The 23,072-nt window shown below is 32.3% G+C and overlaps 3 protein-coding genes across 3 annotated transcripts; 1 reads left to right on the plus strand and 2 right to left on the minus strand.

The window, feature by feature from the left end:
- The first annotated feature begins 2,785 nt into the window (after window positions 1-2,785).
- Window positions 2,786-5,635, plus strand: LOC132733942 (uncharacterized). The gene is made up of 2 exons (XM_060720636.1): window positions 2,786-2,840; window positions 3,195-5,635. Exons 1-2 carry the CDS (start codon window positions 2,820-2,822, stop codon window positions 5,505-5,507), a joined length of 2,334 nt encoding a protein of 777 aa, XP_060576619.1. The 5' UTR covers window positions 2,786-2,819; the 3' UTR covers window positions 5,508-5,635.
- A 2,622-nt stretch (window positions 5,636-8,257) lies between these two features.
- On the minus strand, window positions 8,258-14,796 carry LOC132733943 (uncharacterized). Its single transcript, XM_060720637.1, has 2 exons — window positions 14,688-14,796; window positions 8,258-11,601 (listed from the first exon to the last, which is right to left on the minus strand). Exon 2 carries the CDS (start codon window positions 11,598-11,600, stop codon window positions 9,639-9,641), a length of 1,962 nt encoding a protein of 653 aa, XP_060576620.1. The 5' UTR covers window position 11,601; window positions 14,688-14,796; the 3' UTR covers window positions 8,258-9,638.
- A 3,846-nt stretch (window positions 14,797-18,642) lies between these two features.
- LOC132733936 (uncharacterized) lies at window positions 18,643-20,592 on the minus strand. Its single transcript, XM_060720631.1, has 2 exons — window positions 19,455-20,592; window positions 18,643-19,121 (listed from the first exon to the last, which is right to left on the minus strand). Exons 1-2 carry the CDS (start codon window positions 20,590-20,592, stop codon window positions 18,643-18,645), a joined length of 1,617 nt encoding a protein of 538 aa, XP_060576614.1.
- Between the last annotated feature and the right edge of the window lie 2,480 nt (window positions 20,593-23,072).

The raw sequence follows: 23,072 nt of genomic DNA on the forward strand, positions 1-23,072 counted from the left end.
TAACTCAAAATAAATAATCAAAATTTTAATTAAAGTGTAAAATGAATTTTATGATACTTCTTAATTTTGTGAAATAGATGGATACATAGCTTGTAGGATTGTGGAATCGAAATACTTACATGAAGATATTGTGCCATAAATTTAGACTATTTGCACAGGTAAACGGATTACGTACTTTTGAAATTTACATTTATTTAGCCAGCATAACCCATATTTAGTTTATTTCAACCGACGCCGTCGTCTTGTTCTACGACTGTATTGTGGTCAACTTATTTAAAATATATTCTATTTTTAGAATAACTTATACAATTATATATTTATATGTAATGCTAATATAATGTCCCTACTAAATGATCTCCACTTTTAAATGATAAGAGACTATATATAGAAACATAGAGCTAGTTCAGTCTATATAAGGTCGTGTATTTCAGAACTATCTATTTGTTTATAATACAATAGTTCAGGTAAGTTTAAGAAGTTTTTAAATAAATATATATAAATATATTTGATAATCCATAGTTTGACAACCAGGGGTTAAAACATATTACTTTTTCCAAACACCAATATAATCCTTATTTTTAAATGAATGCGCGTTATTCTATATTTTCATCTTATGCTTAACATAATGTACTGTAATACGTACAATTTACGGAGTATGCAAGTCTATTTTAATTACAATTTTCATCATGCCTCATATTTCGGTCGGTAAAGGACCACAGAGAGGGCCAAACTATGCGATAAAAGAATTAAAGGAGTATGGTAAATCGACCTGATATGGTTATTCGAAAACAAATCTTCCCTTGTTTGTAACTTGGTAAAAAATATGTCGATAAAGTTCGTAAATCATGTCATACATACGAAGCGCCATGTTGATAAAACATATGAATAATGAACATGAATATTGATATTTTTTCTATAGCTTGAATATTTCACTTATCTGAAGGCTTTCGACTTTTAAAAACAAAATATTACTGTGCACACCTATATGTATGTAGTTTCAATCAATCGTTTGATTGGAGAATAATTGTTAATAACTGATACACAACGGTGTAATAATGTTTAAATCGCACCAGGATTTTGCATATTTTGACGAAAAACACTGAAAGAAGGATTGACATAAAAAACATTAATACATTTAATTTAAAGAAGGATTGACTTAAACTTAATTGATATACATTTTATATTAACTAGAACATATCTACGTCACTGACCGATGTTTTAATTTCGTGGTCCAGTGACTTCATGAATTATTCAAAAACAAAATATTACGCTTCTTATTTTAACTACTATTGCACAGAAAGAAAAAAAGATGATCAATCTGTTAATTGTTCTATATTGTATTTATTGTCATTGTTATATTTAAATATTTATATATCACTATTCATTCCCGTGTTATATAACATTCCCGTGTTATAAAGCATTAACGTGTTATAATTAAAGCATTAACGTGTTATATAGCATTAACGTAAACAATCAAATAACAGTAATACTTCAAACGGTAACATGTGAGGCATGTAATAAAAATATAGATTTAAAATATTTTTCAAATAATATATAAACTTTATAGAATGATGCACACAATATCCAGCCATGTTCCATATTTATAAAAAGCAAACAAGTTATGTTCAAAGCTTCCCTCCTCTCCCGTTCTTTTTATTGTGTCGCCTCTACGGAGTAGTGGGATCACTTCTCCGTCGTCTGTCTGTCTGTCTGTCCGTCCGTCTGTCTGTCCGTCCGTCCGTCCGTCCGTCCGTCACAAAACTTGTCCGGACTACTCCTCATGAACTACTGGTGCAATTTCATCCAAACTTTACAGGAATGATCAGTACCAAGTCTAGTTGTGCATATTGTCAGCATTTTCCGGTTCAATGATTTTTGTCAGAGTTATGGCCCTTTAATAATTTTTATTTTTAAAGTTTGTCCGGACTACTTCTCTTATACCACTAATGCAATTTCAATGAAACTTTACAGGATTGATCTGTAGCTCAAGTTGTTGCGCATATTGCACGGGTTTTCCGGTTGAATGATTTTTGGCAGGGTTATGGCCCTTTGATAAAAAGGTGTTTTTTTTCTGTGTGTTGCCAGATACACAAAAGCTTGTCCAGACTACTCCTCATAAACTACTGGTGCAATTTTATCCAAACTTTACAGGAATGATCTGTACCAAGTCTAGTTGTGCACTGTCCGTCTGTCTGTCCGTCTGTCACAAAACTTGTCCCAGCATGAAATTGGCCATCATGAGGCGACACATATGTGATCACTGATCGCTCTTGTAAAGAAAATTCAGACATTTTACTAACGACTGTAGATAACTTATATATCCCACTCTTTATTTCAGCATGAAATTAACCGTAATATAACCGTTACTATGTTACTGCAAGAATCCATTTTGACGAAAAGCTTTGACTTTTTTGTTGTAGTTGGTAGTCGTTGCTTTTTGTGTGTGTGTGGGGGGGGTGTTTTTTTTAGCAGATGACCTCCAAGTAAACTCGAATGTGACGTCAAAAATAAGAGTTTTAACAAACTTTATAGTCTAACGTACGACAGTCCAATCTACATCACCACCTTCCCTTTAGATATAACATTATCTATTCATTAAATTTACAAACGGTTCATAAAACTATACCATCCCCGGGACACTAATGATTGATCTATATATAACAGGATAGATAAAAGATGATACATTGATGTAACATCAAAACATTCGTACGTACATCCTGTTTTAAGTGTCTCTATATAAACCTATTTAAACTGAATATGTGGCACATATGATTGTATAATGTGGTAGGTTCAATGAAAATTAACTTGTTAACGTTTTAATGTTCATTTTTATAATCAGAGTATGTTTTTTTTATTAAATCTTTTTTTCTTTTTTCTTTTTTTTTTTTTTTGGGGGGGGGGGGTCGATAAATGATACAGAATTATAACAAAATGTGAAGATGACTTTTTAAATCAAGAAGAATTGTTATACTGAATTTTGCAGCCAATAAGTGTATATCAATTGAAATAAAAATTAGGGGTATTCTTAGAGAACTTAAAAAGTATCATCTAATCAATAAAAATAATATTAATATACTGTTTTTTGTTTTTGTTTTTTTTTTGCATGCATGCGTGCCAGTGTGCGTGCGCTTGTGTATTCTTCCAATTTGTATTTAGTCAAGTAATGGACTATAGTTGATACCGTTTATTTTCAGATAAACATGTTGTCTCCATTTCTGAAATACACTATATTCTGCGCGTTGTTCATTGGTTCAATTAGAAGCTGGGATCCAGATGCTGGCCTCATCAAGTCCTATACGAAGTTACATAACGTTACAGTCCAAGCATCGTCTGGTACCCATCCTGAAAATGTTATTGACAGTAACGACAACACGAACTGGGTATCAGCGCACTGTTTACCATACGGGTATCTGAATAGAAATGATGTTAATATAATTTTTGGCGCGTGCAAAACTGGCGCGTGCTTATCAAGTGGGAATTCTGGGAATGGTCTCGGAGTCGCGACAGACGGAAACCCTTATACGGCAGCGCACGTGCAGAAAAACGGGTCATCAGCGTTTCTTTCTGTGGATTTAGTAAATTCCCAAGTTTTGCAAATAATTTCAGTCGGCGGGGTGTTTCCAAGTCCTACACATCTATATGTGTATGAAGTAACAAAATTTGGCTCTCAAAAACATTTACTGAAAACTTTTACATCCACTGATAATTATAAGAATATTAATATTCCTGGAACGAACTTCACAGTTAACAAACTAGAGCTCGTTTCTGATTCAGGTTTCACTGTAAAGGACATGGGTGCAATTGGAGAAAATGGGTGCACAGAGCATATAACAGTTGATCTTGGTCATGAACGCAGCGTCGGTACGATTCGAACACGCCACTGGGCCGGAAGTAATGCGGCTACAAAACTTGTACTTAAAACATCAACAAACGGACATATATGGAATATGGTTGCTGATTTAGACCCAAACGCTGTACACGCCGTCACTACACGTATTCAGCCAGCTGATATTCGTTACATTACTTTAGAATACAAAGTCCATATGGTTAATCATAAAAAGGTTTATTGTTTTGAAGTGGATGCTTGGGACGAAAACGGCATATGGGGACCTGAAATATCCGCTAAACCACAGGTTAACACATTTCGAGAAATCCTCGGTGTGAACGGGATCTGGGGCTGGGGAACAAAAAGTTACAGTGACAAATTAGGACCTAACGAAGGACCTTTGTTATATAGTGAAGTTGCAAGTCACGCGCGTAATTATCATAATCTCGTCTGGGACGTGACTGATCCCGATCTTGACCCTGAATACGATGCAATGGCAGCCGGGCATGGAACACAAGCAATGTGGTGGTTGAACTGGGATACAGAATACCGTGCATGGAATGCAGCAAATTTAACCGTAGATATTTCCATACAATTCACAAATAAAACAGTACCGGAGAGCAAATGGAACACACCTGAGCAGTCTGCTTTTCACTACGGGCAACAGGTAGCAAAACATTTTGGTTCAGTTCAGGGCAATGGTCTTGTTCAAGCAGTCGAGGTCGGCAACGAACCATGGGACTATAACGCTGCATTTTATGCCTCGGTCTTAAAAGGAATGGCAAGCGGTCTTAAAAGCATGGATAACAAATTGATTGTTATTCCTGGTACTTTCCAGGCCGAGGATAAAGACCACGAAAATACTTACATTGGTACCCGGGTTCTTCCGGAAGTAGCGGACAATATAGATGTCATTAACTGTCATACTTACAGTTTTATCAATGATGACGCAGGTATACGAAAAGGAACGTATCCAGAAAATAAACTGTCCACATTTAATAACATCCGACCAATAACAAGATGGCGGGACACAAACACACCGAAGAAACCCATATGGGTTACAGAATGGGGATGGGATTCTGATGGTGTGGGAGAACAGTGTAGAGGAACAGAATGTGTAAGTGAGCGTGCACAAGCTGTGTACGCTGTACGAGGTCTTTTATTGCTGGCAAGGTCAAATATTGAAAGAGCCACGTGGTATTTCTACGCCAACACCGAATGTGATACTTTATTCTGCCGCAGTGGACTCACTTCGTCTCACAAGAATAATTTTCAGAAGAAAGCAGTATTTTACACATTTCAAAAATTCTTACAGTACGTTGGTAACACTTACTTTCTTGGTATTATCCAAGAAAACGACAACGGTTTTGTTTATGCTTTAAGTGACAAGCCACATGCATGTTTGGAAAATGCAAGCGTCTCTGACTTGCTTCAACATGCATCGCACGTAATCGGTTGGCTTCCGGTTGATATTAGTAATAAAAATTCAAGACAAACCACATTACAACTTCCGGCGGAAACACAAGTATCATTTGCATGGAGAATCGCCGGAAGTTCAAATGATCGATTATTCAAGACGACAGATTATCAGCAAAGCGGCAATTCACTGGAAATAACTTTAAAAACTGAGCCTTTGGTTTTGAAATTTAACCACAAAACTATCACAAGTATTGTAGGGTGAAAGAAAATATTGCGCTCATCTATTATTCCATTTATTTTGCTGGTCAAATTATTAAATATTCGAACTGATTTTGATTGAGCGTTTTGTCCTTATACTTGTATACTTTTTCCTAAAACATCTCAGACAATCTTAATTTATTCAAATCTCTTGAACTTAATGTTTAGTTCGTAATAGAAAATGGAACCGTCATTTTTTATTTGAAAAAACAACTTTGCATATTCGTTCATTTTATTGGCGTCCGCGCCGAAGCGCCGAAGCGCGGCGCTCTTATGGAATGAGATCAGATTTTGTGAAAGGGCGACAGCAACTTCTCGAGCCTTTTAGTCGGTCATAATAAAAGCCGAAAATTCCGATCGGTATAAGGGTGCTTGATTATTAAATAAGAATGAAATGTCGCGATATGTTACAATGAATTTTCGCAATGCAAACATTTACAAATGAAATAACCTTTTCCGTCAATAAATCGCGCTCTTCGGGGTTTTTTATTTATCATTTTGTAGTACACAGTCGGTTATCATGTCATGGTATGTTATTGTTGTACATGTATCCTAGAATGATCAGTTGATGACCTAAATATTCCAAAAACCTATTTATAGATATATCTTTTTATCACTCCTATCGGTAAATGCCGGTCTCTCCCGGTCTATTTTGACCAGGATTTACTAGTGACCGGCGAATAGTACCACACGTTTATTGTCCGGTCTCTCCCGGTTTTGGAGTAGATGTTTGATATCGTTACAATTAGAAAAAAACAACAATAGCATGTTTCATTTTATCTATATGAGATAAAAACAATAAATATGTACACGGATTTATATGTAATATAAATCCGTGATATGTACAATAATTGAGAAAAAGGTACATTTTTTATGGTATTAAAATGACATTATCAACTTTGAAACATTTTATTTAATTATTCAATTTGTTATCCGTGTTTAGTAAAGATGCCGAGGAATTATTCAAAGTTACAAATTAGATTTTATGAATTATTCAATTGATCGATAATTTATAAAATGATAAAGAAAAATACAATGTACATGTACATGGTTTAAGAATAAACAATATTATATATTGAAAGATAAACCATAATTTACTGACTTTTTCCAGTTAAGCTTTGACTTATAATCGTCGGTCAATATGACAATTGAATTCTTAAAATTTATTTTACAATTTTATTAAAAAAGATAATTATATACTTGTAAATGAAATATTGAGAAATATTGATGAAATAAAATGCGTATTTTCATTTACCGTATTTTCACTGTAAAAATTTATTTTTCACTGCAGTGAAACATATTTTCCGTATTTTCACTGGTGTCTTGCCGGACTACTTTCTTTTAAATTCTGACAGAACACAAAATTTAAGGGAAAAGCTTTCAAATTTTATAGCAAAAAAGAGAAAAATGTATATAATAAACAGAAAATTCAAGTTTTTTCTATAAATACATGATTTATTTTCATCTTGTGGCATGAAAATTACCATATTTCACTCGTGGCTACCGCCACTCATGAAATAATTATTTTCATACCACTCGATGAAAATAAATCATGTATTTATAGAAAAAACTTGAATATCCTCTATGTAGTAAAAACTCAGTATTAAAATAGCACATAAAACACAAAAAAGAATAAAGCAAACATTATTCATAAAATTTGTATTTTTTTTTAAATTAAAATTAATAGATATTACAATTATTGTATAATAAACAATTATGCTCAACATGATCAACATGGTAATATAACCAGTGTCATATTTTTACTAACTTAAAGTGTGAACAGATACCTTAAGGGGGTCTTCGCTAATAGCGATAACATGTGCATAATAAGGGACAAATGTGTGGTACGTGTTGATCATGCGTTACACATATGGATTATAAATGATTGCATACATGTATATCCGTTGCTATTAATAACCACGATCATAAAGAAATAACAAGTAATATTCTAATCTCTAGCATGCCAATCAAAGTTCATAATGAACAATGTCTTTCGTCCGCTCATTCATAAGTGGTATACATTTCTGGTAGTTTATAAGAATATCTTGTCATCATATGTGTACTAGTTCATCTTCACTTGCTGCATTTCTTGCTTGGACGCCCTTTGATGCTTTGCATCAATGCTTTTCTTGTAAATTGTTATAATAGAAAAGTTGAAATATTGTAATATATATGTTTCTACCAAATCACATTTTTTGAGTCATCACGCCTGAATATTATACATGTAGTACAATTGTATAGGTATTTTATGTCTATCTCAATAGTGTTCAGTGATTTAAGCATTATTGTTCATTACATAACATTACATTACATTAGTTGTTGTTGTTTTTTCAACACTGATGAAATTGAATATAAAAATGGTTCTGAATATATTCAATGAAGTAAATATACTTCAGTTCACCTTCTTTATAAAAAAATAAATTCATGCACGGGTAACTACACGTGGGTCTCTAATTTGAGCATCGGTAAAATATACATGAATTTAAGCTGATCCAACTGTGCACTATAATAAAATGGGTTCTGACGTGTCAAAAAATGTCATGCTTAGAAAAAGAATCAAACAAACTACTTTGAAACATTCATTGAGATTTTGCTTCAAACAACCGAATTTGCTATTAAATTCCATATGTGCTGTAGAGACCCATTGGTGCATAATATGAAAGTCATTAAAACAGTTACGGAATACTTTTCATAAAGCATTCAATATTTTAATCGTTTTTGTATCACTCTGAAATAGGAAGTAATATTTGGAAATAATATTTATAATTTATTCAGTTGAAACACGAAAAGATTTCAAATAAAAACATGTCAACTAATAATTAAAGAAATTCCATATATAAGCGAACCTTGTTTTAATTCTGTATTATAAGAAGGCATCATACAAGGACATTTTTTAATTCTAGGTATAAATATAGCAAGACTAATATTGTACCAGAGATATAGATAACAGAGAATGAAAATAAGTCGTATTTTGCTTGAAAATACGTATAGATAATTCTTGTGCTTATTTTTCACTATGTAACTCGGTAAGTCCCTATGAAGAATTAAAACATAAGACTATGGAATTCAGACACGAATAACTTTTTTCAGTTTACTTAAGACTGTCCTTATAACATATGATTTATAAATTACAAACATTTACATGACTTTTGTACTAAAATATAAAATAAGATATGAATTTCATATTTCATTTCTTCTTTCTTTTCACAATATCTTTGCACAAATATACAATGTTTATTTATTACAAATTGCGACAAAAGAATTGGATCAATGTTATTTTTATACATTCAGAAATATTTGACTTCCCATTTATATCATCGTACAATTGGGAAATATTTTCCATAAATGGCTAACTCCTAAATAAATGGAAAATTTGAACGGAACATAGAATCTTTACAAGAATAAAAACATTTTTGAACAATTAAATGACGAAATCTTTCATTGATCATACACATCTGTTCCCAAGCTAGAAGATCTTATTGAAAACCTATAACCTCAAACTAATTTATTTAAACATACAATTTTGCTTGGCACGTTGACACGTTCGATAAAACTTAGACAATCAAACAGTTGCATGTTTGCTTAATATTTTAAGATTGGTCATTGAAAATATTTGATACATAATCCTTTTCATACAACTATAAGAAATGACTTTACATTCACGTATTATAATTAGATAGTAATTTCTATTTTGTTAAAATTTACGTTAAAGAAAATTTTACATCATGCTTTCAATATTCTAAGTCTCCTTACAAGTCTGACAAATGCATTACATAACAATCTAACTCCTGGTTGAATGCATCCAAATAACCATACACACCGCCAAGAAGTCACATATTTTATCATAGATGAAAAAAAACTGTAATATTATCTTGCTGTTCCATTTTCAAATTGTATGACAAGCTTAGCCTTTCTATAAAGGGATCACATGTATTCATATTTTCAGTTCGAAGTCACGAAAAGGAAATATTTTCACATTTATTTTAATGGAAGCCTGAACCCAACAGTGAGTTTACAAGTCTACAGATATGAAACTTTGCAGAGTTATGTCTGCCTCGTATTTTCAGAGAGGACAGATAGCACTTTAGAGCAGCATCCATTCTGTTTTCTTGCTCCATACACTGACCTAGAATGTTTAGTGCTGTATCTTTGTGTCCGAAAATGGTTCCTCTATAATACATTTAGCAAGGTTGGAAAGTGCCGCCTGTTTATCCCGATGCCTTCTGAGATGAGAATATGTCTTATACTGTAGAAAGTATAAATATGGCAGAGAATCTACCACAGCCATATCCATCCATTCATCATTTTTACCTCTATAGGGGAGGTCTTGTTGCGGTGATCTGAACATTTCATGTTGGAGTTCATGGGGACAACAGTTTATTTCATATCGTAGAAACTTGACACAAGATGCAGTTATACTCTGTAGCAATGTATATTCATCATCTGCTTCATAACATAATTTATCAAATGCCCTTTTACTTTTTTTATGTTTAAAATCGTAGCATTGGCATATTGGTTCAACTACATTGTGGTCATAACTTTCTTCAATATTTTTCAAAATAAGTTCAGCCCTCTCAATTTCTCCTGTACAATAGAAAATTGATGCTAGTTTCACTTTACTCGATATTAGGTCAACGTTTAGACATAACGACATCAAAACGGTAGATTCTCGGCATAAACCAACTTGACTATGTATGTTCATTGAAGCTAGAGCGGAACCTAAATGCATGCTTAGAAATTTAGCCAATGCACTACATGCTAATTTATTTTGCCCTTGATTCATGTAATGAGTTAATTTCATAAGGTATTTATATAATGTCTGCAATAGAACTCTTATGTGACTGATGTTATTCGTATGTTTGAGGAAATCCAAGTGCAATTCATTGACAAACAGACCAATATCTCCCACGAGGTTGCCTGAAATCTCACAAGACATATCTTCAGGAACAATCTCTACTAACCTCAAAAAAGTATTTTGAATTCTGAAACCAAGTTGATCACATTCTATTTCAAGTAATGCACTTCCTTTACTGCTTAAAATGTAAGAAATAGTACCTAGTATGACTTGTTTTGTCACTGGAGTAAAACGTCTCGCCATTAAATTGTTCTCCGGGATGATAAAATGTGGACAGTTTTCATTTAAAACACAATTGTAAAGAATTGTCAGACAATAATTCAAACAGATTAGCAAAGTGTTTTCGTTCCAAGCATGGTTTTCTGTACTTGAAATACAGTGAAGCATGACCGTTTTACACATGTAACTTGAAATGCTATCAGGGCATTGTGTATTTATAAATGATTTTAAAATCATTTTCATTAGGACATAGCATCTGATTTGTGTTATATTCAGATTAAACATTAAATATCGCTCGGCAAGGGAAGTGGATATTCTCCATTCAAGTTCTTCATTTTCACTGTCTTTGCCTCCAACTCCTACAACGAAACACCCCATATCTTTACAATATTGTTTCATATCATATGTAGGCCACTGACCTTCACCTTGCTGAGCAATCCATTGTCTAGCTTGCAATGGCCACTGTTGACAAAGTATTGCAAGGACAAGGTCATTACCATAGAAACCAGGCATTTCATCCATTGATTGTGCTGGACCATGTCTAACAAATTCAGCACCAGCCCTGCTATTGACTATTGCATTCTTTAATAGTACTCTTCCTATTCTATCTCTATACCAGTACTGATCATACACATTATCTTCTGGAAGTGGAGCATCCTGTCTCAGTATCTGTAATAAGCAATATCCTGGTGATACAGTATCGTCCTGTATCATTAACAGGTTTATTTTACCAGGTTCCCATTCACTCAAGTCTTGTATCACTGTGTACGCGGCAAGTGTGAAAAGTAAATCTGTGTCAGAATTAAGTCCAAGTGTTGTAGTACCCTCTACTCTACTACCTAAGGTATACATATTCCCGTCTTCATCTTCATCTTTTAACTTGTGAGCTAACGTACATAACGATTCATTCATTAGTTGTAGTCGCCTTGTTTTTATCACCATTCTTTCGTTCACTCCTATCTCATCAAGTACTTTAGACAGACTAAGTGACACATTGCGAGTATAATCAGGAATTTCCGACATTCTGTAAATTTAATTAAATATTATTATTTTCATCATAAAAACAAGTTACAATAATTAAAGAAAATGCATGTCTACAATTGACTTTGCAAATATCAAATCCAATTTTCTTTTGGAGCTGTAATTTTTAGCGCAATATCAATAATTATTCAGTTTCTTAATTGTTAATATTTGTGTTTGTTTTTCCTCGAGCTAATTGTTCAATTTTACTATGTTTATTGCAGCTTTAAGGAACCTTGAGGTTTAATCTGCAGCGAGAACAAAGTTGAATTCGTAACTCCTTATCTTATTAGATTTTTCTATCAACCTATATATATATATATATATAAATCAATACAAGAACCGGTTATGTCCCGGGTAAAGTTCAAAATGTAAAAATGAACAAAGGGCAATAACTCCAAAATTAGACAAGACAGAGTTATGATTCGCAATGCACTTCTACCTAATGAGACCTATCTATCTTCAAAGTTTCATGTTGATATCTCTTATAATTTTAGAGTAATTTCCCGGACAAAGTTCAAAGTGTCAAAATTAAGAAAGGGCAATAACTCCAAAATTAGGCCAGACAGAGTAACGGTTCTTGTGCACTGCAAACCTACTTAATGATATATATCTACCTACAAAGTTTTATGTTGATACCTATTATAGTTTTAGAGTTTTGTCCTGGACAAAGATCAAAGTATGAAAATAGACAAAGGGGAATAATTCAAAAATTAGGCAAGGCAGGGTTACTGTTCTTGTGCACTGCACAGCTACTTAATGAGATATATCTACGTACAGAGGTTCATGTTGATAATTCTTATACATTTAGAGTGATGTCCCGGACAAAGTTCAAAGTGTAAAAATAAACAAAGGGGAATAATTCAAAAATTAGGCAAGGCAGAGTTACAGTTCTTGTGCGCTACACGCCTATTTAATGAGATCTTTCTACCTACAGAGTTTCATGTTGATACCTCTTATAGTTTTTGAGGTATGTCCCGGAAAATGTTCAAAGTGTAAAATTAACAAAGGGGGATAATTCAAAAATTAGGCAAGGCAGAATCACCGTTCTTGTGCACTGCACACCTACTCAATGAGATCTATCTACCTACAAAGTTTCATTTGATACCTCTAATAGTTTTAAAGTTATGTCCCGGGCAAAACGTCTGTCATTGGTATTCAAATGTAACAACAAAGGAGAGAGGGAAAATCAGAGAATGTTCTGGTCACGGTTACAAGTGTCACAACAAAGGAGAGAGGGAAAATCAGAGGATATTCTGGTCACGGTTTCAAATGTCACAACAAAGGAGAGAGGGAAAAATCAGAGGGTGTTCTTGTCACGGTTACAAATGTCACAACAAAGGAGGGAGGAAAAATCAGAGGATATTCTGGTCACGGTTTCAAATGTCACAACAAAGGAGCGAGGGAAAATCAGAGGATATTTTGGTCACGGTTTATCGACGCAGTATCTTGACATAGTGAGATAACATCTCCATTAAAGATATGTAAATAGAGCGCAGAATAGTGTTTAATCCATTAAAGATATGTATAAAAAGAGCGCAGAATAGTGTTTGATCCATTAAAGATATGTAAAAAGAGCACAGAATAGTGTTTGATGGAGGATCACTCATCCTAATGATCGTCAATAAGAAAATTACCATCCAGCACCCGTCTACCTGTTGGATACCTTATTTTTGTTCACCAAAGCGAAATTATTTTATGATAATTTTACCATTATTGATTAATCAAGACTGCAGACTTTCATTGTTGATCTTGTTTATCATATTTTTGGGGATAACATAGTTTGGTTTACTACATATTTATAGGAATGCTCATTTCTTTGCTCAAATGTAGTGATTATTTTTATACAATATAACGGTAATTTTCATTATGAATTGTTAATTTGAGTATTTAAACTCAGAAACTTTGAAATGCTGTTGTTGGATTTTTACCATTACATACATATATGGTAGATAATATTAAAAATGAACTGTTTTGACTATAATATCTACTAGAATTAAGTTGTTATACTTTATAACTAACACTAGTCAACTAGTAAATAGCGTGTACATTGCATTGAAGTATGACATCCGAAACACCTTAATTATAATCTAATATTTTTAGAAAAAGAATAGCAGGTGATGAAAAATAAAGGCATGCAGCTTAATTACTTTTATCATTTATAAAAAATACATGATTCAGATCCTGCGTAAGATAATGTGAAACAAAGCGAATTATCTTGTATAATTTATGCGTGTTAACAGATGAAACTTTTGTAGACAGTTAAACAATTGAAATAATTCTTCAACATCAAAGTAAAGCATGGACCGGTAAATGTTATTTTTATAGAGAAGAACGACCATGGTTATGTACTAGACACTCTTCTTACTTTACTTTTACTTAAACAATAATTTAAAAAAAAACTTGAAAATTTTACCACTTGAGAAATAACTTTTTTTCTTTAATATTATTACCTGTTTGCGAATTTTCTGCCAATGTATTACACATATTCAGTGATGAGAGAAATCACAAGTCTCTAGTTCAAAGTCTAAAATAATGAATGTCATACCACATCAACTTCAACGATCATGTAGGCTACACTCTTTCCCTTATTCATTTGATTTCAAACAAGGATTTTTTTCTTTTGTCCTATCGGTTTGTCAAACGAAAATGCCTATTGTAAGTGTATTTCGCATGAACTAGGTCAAAGATTAAGGAAGTTAAAAGATGAGATATATTACGCAAATTAGAGAAAAATGGCGTTCATTGTAAAACATTTACCAAATTTATGAAATTAAATGGTTAAAGTACGGCGAATTTACGACCAATTTCATTTGGAAAACTAGCCATTTAAGTGTTCGAAACGCTTGAGGATTTACCACAGTAAATGTTTTACGATTTAATTTTAAATGAAATCAATCAATTGAACATCTTTAACACATACTGTTGCTCCTACGTCACTCCTTTTCAGCTGTTTCAATCGTTTACCTTTTTCTAATTAGTGCTTTACTATTTCTTATTTATTCAAACATAGATTAATGATCGATCGATACTAAATTAAGAATGAAATAAGATATAAATACATGAAAAAAAATTAATCAAAATAAATACCTGTTACTTAGTCAACTTGAAAACTTGAACATAAATTGAAATAGAAACTTGGGAGTTCCAACTGTTGATAAAACTACGTATCTAGCAAACAGAACACCTCGACGATTAATAATGATAATCAGTCAATCGTAACATGAATTGTCAATGTCCGGAGATTGACGTAAACGGCCGAAAATTTGCGATTATGCTCCACATATTTACTTCCTTTTATTATACCTGAAAAAAAACTTGTGTTTTATAATTGATTTTATAGGCTAATTTGCCAATAAGTAGCGTTTTGTAAACTGTAATTTAACCAAATCAAAAAAAAAATAAATATGAAATTTATTATGTGCATTTTTTTATTAAAAAGTAATAAATAATTTTCGTAATAACATGTACAGAAAACTTCCGTTCATATGAAATCTCATTTATAATACCCAAATGTTTAAATTATAAAGCTAAATATCCTTTGAGTCGCGTCACGACAAAACCAACATTGTGGGTTTGCGACCAGCATGGATCCAGACCAGCCTGCGCCTCCGCGCAGTATGATTAACATCCATGCTGTACGCTATCAGTTTTTCTACTTGTAATAGGGTTTGTAAGCGAACAGCATGGATCCTGATCAGACAGCGCGGATGTGCAGGCTGTCTGGATCCATGCTTGTCGCAAACACATTACGTTGGATTTGTCATGACGCGGCTCATTTTATCAAATTACTTCTTTTCATAAGTACTGATTCGTCCCAAGCCATTGTTAGGATGATGAACATTTCCTGTCATCTATATTCTTATCTAAACATATATTTAATTCAAATATGTTCCTGCCTCATTTAAACATGTCATATAGTCATATTAAATCATCATCAGATGTTATGTTTATAACTGGGAAGGTGTAGGTTTATAAGAATGGCATGTTCCTTTCTTTGACACAATGTTTCTGACATGTAAATAAGTGTCATCCCTACAGATGTGTCCTGATAATAGAACAACAGAGCAACTGTGGTCCTAGAATGTTCAACTGAGATCTATTACAATAGATGAGGTAATAACTTCTCCAATTCAAACAAAAACAATCTGAAAATATAGGTGAACCCTCAAAGGCAAACAACAATATCAATTGGAAATAGCAGTCTCATTTTGAATTATATGTGAAAATACATCACCCCTCACGCACCCCTTACACCGGCTAAGCGGTATTCAATGTTCAACACTTAGTCAATATTCTGGAGTGACGAGAAAAAAAATAACACTATAAAAGTGAACTATGGGGCAACTTTTATAGCTGCCACACTGCACATAACAATATGAAAATTTGGAAAACAGGTGCTCCCGCCAAAGCAACGAAAACAACAATATTAATTGATAATTACAGACTCTGTTTGATTGGGACTGATCATGAGATAAAATCTTAAAGTGCATCATGTCACACACCCTCTTACACCTAGAAAAATGTCACTGTGTCATATTCAATTTCATTCAAACTCAAACTCTAAAATCTCTCACCTAAATGAACAAGTGGTTAAAATAGTGACCGGCTTTGACTGTATAGGGGCATGTTATACATAGCTTATGGGCCGAGGGAAACAGTCGTGTATCTTCTGTAAAGTGTCACTAGGCAATGCTACATGCGAATGAACAACACTAGGATCTAGTTAATGGGCTGGCTACATAAAAGTTGCACGATGACGGGATTTCAGCCAGGAATCATAATTATAGCTTTCCGAAACAAGTGAGCACCAATATATTTTGATGAACGATTAATAAATTTTTAAATAAATTAAACCATTGTTTTTTATGACCTTTTAGATTTTTTCTATTATATTATGGCAGATGCTGACATCTTTTATATAATATTTCTGAAATCTATATTTCACTAGTGAGAATAAAGTATCAAAACATTTGTTCAATTCATATACTTTTATTCATTAATAAACCACATAACACATCTACTCTACATTGTTTCAACATTATATTACAGACTAGTTGAACAATTTTAAGTATTTCATAAACATTTCATTCACACAATAGCCAAAAACCCTTTGTAACTGATAGTGTATTTGATGAATAAAGAAAAATACATGAATAGATATTTTGGCAATAGTAGACGTTCTTGTGAAATATGTCTAATCATAATATGAATCAGAGCTCATAAATCTTTTATAATAAATGTCACAACATTTCTATTATATCTTTAGTTAAAATCTACAACATGACAAATATTTCTTCATCTATATAGACTAAAAATAGGTGCAAAGGACAGGGATTCCAGCTCATTTCACTGTTTTGTGAGTCTTTATATACACAGTATGGCAACTTGGTGAGCAGACAATGCCAAATCTGTAAGAAAAGAAATAAAAACCTTAAACAGAAATAACAGGTATTTAGCAATAAAGCTGCATGCCTCCAGATAAGAATGTACAACGTATGTAAGGATAGCTGCATTCCCTATAACAGGGCGAGTTAAGATGGTCCTGTCTTAAAAAATCTGCCAGTTTTTTTTAACGACACTAAATACTCATATTGTGGTATCCAGTAGTGTGTGGAGGTTAAAACATATCTACTTTGTTAAAAAGATACAGTGTAACAATTATCAGTTAATCCAAACATCAAATTTGAGCATAATATTTCTTTCTTTTAAAAACAATTTAAAAAACTTTCTGAAAATAGCATGAACTCGCAGGCATGCTACTTTAAGCTAAATAATACAAAACATATTTGTACTAGTATATAATTTGGAAAGTATATAACACCATATCTTTTCTCCAGCAAATTCATTACAAAACCGGGCTTAGAAAGTGGCGGCGAGGTACCTTAAATTTAGTTTAAATGGCAGTGATAAAAGATTATCATCGAAATTTTACTCAACTTCGACTTCTTAGGGTGACGTTGATAGCCGAAAAAAGTCGTATTTTGCTTGAAAATACATATATATATTCTTGTGCTTACTTTTCACTATATAACTCGTTAAGTCCCTATGAAAAACTAAAACATAAGAATATGGAATTCAGACACAAATAACTCTTTTCAGTTTACTTAACACTGTCCTTATAACATAAGATTACTTAATTAAAAACATTTACATGCTTTTGTACTAAAATATAAAATAAGATAAGAATTTCATATTTCATTTTTTTATTGTTTTTTGCACAAATACTCGTACATATACAATGTTTCATTATTACAAATTGCGACAAAAGAATTTAATCAATGTTAAATTTTTACAAATATTTGACTTCCCATTATATTTATATCATCGTTCAAATTGGGAAATATTACAAGAATAAAAACATTTTTGAACAATTAAATGACGAAATATTTCATTTATCATACACATATGTTTCCAAACTAGAAGATATTATTGAAAACCTAGAACCTCAAACTAATTTATTTAAATATACAATTTTGCTTGGCACGTTGACACGTTCGATAAAACTTAAGACAATCATACAGTTGCAGGTTTGCTTAATATTTTAAAATTGTTCATTGAAAATACTTGAAACATAATCCTTTTCATACAACTATAATAAATGAATTTACGTATTATAATTAGATAGTAATTTCTACTTTGTTAAAATTTACGTTAAAGACAATTTTACATCATGCTTTCAATATTCTAAGTCACCTTACAAGTCTGACAAATGCATAACATGACAACTCCTGGTTCGATGCATACAAATAACCATACACACCGCAAAAAGTGACATATTTTTATCCTAGATAAAAAAACTGTAATATATCTTGCTGTTCCATTTTCAAATTGTATGACAAGCTAGGCCTTTCTATAAAGGGATCACATGTATTCATATTTTCAGTTCGAAGTCACGAAAAGTAAATATTTCCACATTTATTTTAATGGAAGCCTGAACACAACATTGAGCTTACAAGTCTACAGATATGAAAGTTTGCAGCATTATTTCTGCCTCGTATTTTCAGAGATAACAGATAGCACTTTAAGGCCTCGTCCATTTTTTTTATTGCTCCATACACTGACCTAGAAGATTTAATGCTGTTTCTTTGTGTCCGAAATTTGGTTCCTCTACAATGCATTTAGCAAGATTGGAAATTGCCGCCTGTTTATCACGATTCCTTCTGAGATGTGAATATGTCTTAAACTGTAGAAAGTATAAATATGGTAGAGAGTCTACAACAGCCAAATTCATACATTCATCATTGAAACTTTTATAAGGGAGGTCTGGTTGCGTTGATCTGAACATTTCATATTGGAGTTCTTTGGGACAGCAGTTTATTTCACATCGTAGAAACATGACACATGATGCAGTTATACTCTGTAACAATGCATATTCATTATCTGCTTCATAACATAACTTATCGAATGCCCTTTTGCGTTTAGGTTGTCGAAAATCGTAGCAACAACATATTGGTTCAACCACATTGTGGTCATAACTTTCTTCAATATTTTTCAAAATAAGTTCAGCCCTCTCAATTTCTCCTGTACAATAGAAAATTGATGCTAGTTTCACTTTATTTGATATTAGGTCTAAGTTTAGACATAACGACAACAAAACGGTAGATTCTCGGCACAAACCAACTTGACTATGTATGTTAATTGAAGCTAGAGCGGAACCTAAATGCATGCTTAGAAATTTAGCCAATGCACCACATGCTAATTTATTTTGCCTTTGATTCATATAATGAGTTAATTGCATAAGGTATTTATATAATGTCTGCAATAGAACTCTTATGTCATTGATTTTATTCGTTTTTTTGAGGACAGAATAATGCATGTCACTGAAGGAAAAACCAATATTTTTTACGAGACTACCTGAAATCTTACAAGACATAGCTTCAGGTACAATCTCTACTAACCTCAAAAAAGTGTTTTGAATTCTGAAACCAAGTTGATCACATTCTATTTCAAGTAATGCACTTCCGTTACTGCTTATAATGTAAGAGAGTGTATCTAGTATGACTTGTTTTGTCAATGGAGTAAAACGTCTAGCCATTAAATTGTTCTCAGGGATGATAAAATGTGGACAATTATCATTTAAAACACAATTGTAAAGAATTGTCAGACAATAATTCAGACAGATTAGCAAGGTGTTTTCATTCCAAGCGTTGTTATCTGTACTTGAAATACAATGAAGCATGACCGTTTTACACATAAAACTTGAAATGCTGTCAGGGCATTGTGTATTTATAAATGATTTTAAGATCATTTTCATTAAGACATAGCATCTGATTTGTGTTATATTCAAATTAAACATTAAATATCGCTCGGCAAGGGAAGTGGATATTCTCCATTCAAGTTCTTCATTTTCACTTCCTTTGCCTCCAACTCCTACAACGAAACACCCCATATCTTCACCTTGCTGAGCAATCCATTGTCTAGCTTGCAATGGCCACTGTTGACAAGACATTGCAGAGACAAGGTCATGACTTAAGAAACCAGGCCTTCCGTCCATTGATTGTGCTGGGCCATGTCTAACATGTTCAGCATGCTTCACGATATTTGCTATTGCATTATTTAATAGTACTCTTCCTAATCTATCTCTATGCGAGTATTGATCAAATACATTGACCTCTGGAAGTGGAGCATCACATCTCAGTATCTGTAATAAGCAGTATCCTGGTGATATAGTATCATCCTGTATCATTAACAGGTTTTGTTTACCAGGTTCCCATTCAGTCCAATCTTGTATAACACTATACATGGGACGTTTGAAAAGAATATCCACGTCAGAATTAAGTCCAAGTGTTGTAGTACCTTCTATTCTACTACCTAAGAGATACAAATTTACATCTTCATGTATTATTAATTTGTGCCCTATCGTACGTATTGATTCTTTCATTAGCCCTTGTCGCCTTCTTTTTATTACTATTTTTTCGTTCACTCCTATCTCATCAAGTACTTTAGACAGTCTGAGTGACACATTGCGAGTGTAATCAGGCATTTCTGACATCCTGTAAATTTAATTAGATATTATTATTTTCATCATAAATACAAGTTACAATAACTTAAGAAAATGCATGTCTACGATTGACCTTTTAATATCAAATCAAATGTTCTACTGGAGATGTAATTTTAAGCGCAATATGAATTATTCAATAGTTTCTTAATTTTAAATGTTTGTATTTTTTCTCTTCGAGTCCATTGTTCAATTTTACTATGTTTATTGCCTTGAGGTTTTATTTGCAGCAAGATCAAAGTTGAATTCGTAAGTCCTTATTTTATTCGATTTTTCTTTTAATCGAAATTTTTAAATCAATCAGATCGATCAATCAATATAAACTGCAAAACTGGAATTTGGTAATTTGATAGAAACGGTACTGCAGAAGTTAAAGAGATAATTATCGTTCAAAGGTAGTTTCATTATCACAGTTAACATTAAAGACATTAAGAAACAAAAATCATATTAATTTCTATGAAATGTTTGAAAAACAAATTTTGATTTTCCCACCATATAGATGTTTATTTATATGAATAACACTTTGAGTAATTTACTTGGTTTCTTTACTTCTTCAATAGGCATAAAAGTCTTCTTTACCTGATAATTCATTTCAAGTGTGATTTTAAAGTTTTGGTTTAGGTATTTTTCTTATTAATCTTGATTGAAAGTTAACAAACACTGACCCGAATTTGACACAATGATGGAATTAATTACTATTTCAGTTGTTCCATTATTGTAATATGTTTTAAAAGTGGAAACAAAATGCTTTTTTTTAAAAAAGGATAGACATGGATATTTGTTGTAAGGATAATGAAAATATTACCTGCGAAAGATAAAATAAATTTATACACTAAATGCATATCGTGGCTTGTAAACGAGTGGCAGATATGTTGGATATTTCTTAAGGTCGAAGAAACTAAATGCACCCTTTCAATCATAACAGAACACAATTTCTGTCATAGTTATTCAACAAAGGGTGGAGGGAAAATCAGAGGATATTAATTCTGGTCGCAGTATCTTAACATAGTGAGGTTACATGTCCATTATGTAAAAAGAGCGCAGAATAGTGTTTGATTGAGGAGCACTCATCTTGAAAAAACTCCTGTTGATCGTCAATAAGAAAATTACTATCAAGCACCCTGTCTACCTGTTGGAGACCTTATTTTGTTCACCAAAGGGAAATTATTTTATGTTAATTTTACATTATTGATTTGTCAAGACAGAAGACTTTCATTGTTGATCTTGTTTATCATATTTTTTGGGATAACATAGTTTGGTTTACTACATACATTTGTATTTATAAGGGAAATTGTGTAAGAATGCTTATTTCATTGCTCAAATGTAGAGATTATTGTTATACAATATAACAGTAATTTTCATAATGAATGTTAATATGAGTATTTAAACTCAGAAACTTTGAAATGTTGTTGTTGATTTTTACCATTACACACACATATATGATAGATAATTTTAAAAATGCACTCCCCTAAAAGAATGTTTTGACCATTATATCTATTAGAATTTAGTTGTTATACTTTATAACTAACACTAGTTAACTAGTAAATAGCGTGTACATTGCATTGAAGTATGACATCCGAAACACCTTAATTATAATCTAATATGTTTAGAAAAAAATAGCAGGTGACGAAAAATAAAGGCATGCAGCTTCATTACTTTTATCATTTATAAAAAAAAATATATGATTTAGATCTTGCGTAAGATAATGTGTAACAAATCGAATAATCTTGTATAATTTTTGAGTATAAATAAATGAAACTTTTTTAAACAGTTAAACAATTGAAATAATTCTTCATCATCGAAGTAAAACATGGTCCGGTAAATGTTAAATCAAAATAAATACCTGTTACTTAAGCAACTTGAAACTTGAACATAAATTGAAATACAAACTTGAGGATTTCCAAGGCCAAAAAAAAAATATGTTTGTTTCCCCTTCCCGACCCATTAAAATTAGGGTATGAACCAAAATTTATATGTGCATAATGATAAATAATCTGCATATAGATGTATAATGAACTGTTAAAATTAATTTATTAAGTGCAATAGTATATGTACATGCATTACCATATTCACAACTGACAGATGTAACAATTTATTAACAGTGCTAGTTGTCTAAAATATCAGATTAGATTGTACCTATTGTACTATCAAAGAAAAAAAATACTTCATCCCCTAAGACATGTAAGACCCTGAAAAAATCTTTTGGGTAGAAAGTATAAATACGACAGAGAATCTACCACAGCGAAATTTGTCCATTGATAATATTGACCTCTATGAAGGAAGGTATTGTTGTGATGAACATTTCATGTTGGAGTCCCTTTGGGAAACAGTTAATTTCGCATCATTCGTTTCGTTTGTATTGTCGAAAATCGTAGTAATGACATACTGGTTCGACTACACTGAGATCATAATTTTCTTCAATATTTTTCAAAATAGGTCCAGTCTTATCAAAATCGCTAGTTATATCGAAAAAC

Source organism: Ruditapes philippinarum, unplaced genomic scaffold, assembly GCF_026571515.1.
Source record: "Ruditapes philippinarum isolate M1 unplaced genomic scaffold, ASM2657151v2 ctg5494_1_1_1_1, whole genome shotgun sequence".
In the NCBI taxonomy this organism is placed as follows: domain Eukaryota; kingdom Metazoa; phylum Mollusca; class Bivalvia; order Venerida; family Veneridae; genus Ruditapes; species Ruditapes philippinarum.

Excerpts from the sequence above, each read along its gene's own strand:
- LOC132733943 (XM_060720637.1), bottom strand. The coding sequence starts at position 11,600 with ATGTCGGAAATTCCTGATTATACTCGCAATGTGTCACTTAGTCTGTCT.
- LOC132733942 (XM_060720636.1), top strand. The coding sequence starts at position 2,820 with ATGTTCATTTTTATAATCAGA. Across the intron at positions 2,841-3,194 it reads TGTTCATTTTTATAATCAGA|ATAAACATGTTGTCTCCATT; the intron begins GTATGTTTTTTT and ends GTTTATTTTCAG.
- LOC132733936 (XM_060720631.1), bottom strand. The coding sequence starts at position 20,592 with ATGTCAGAAATGCCTGATTACACTCGCAATGTGTCACTCAGACTGTCT. Across the intron at positions 19,122-19,454 it reads TATGTCTTGTAAGATTTCAG|GAGAAATTGAGAGGGCTGAA; the intron begins GTAGTCTCGTAA and ends TCTATTGTACAG.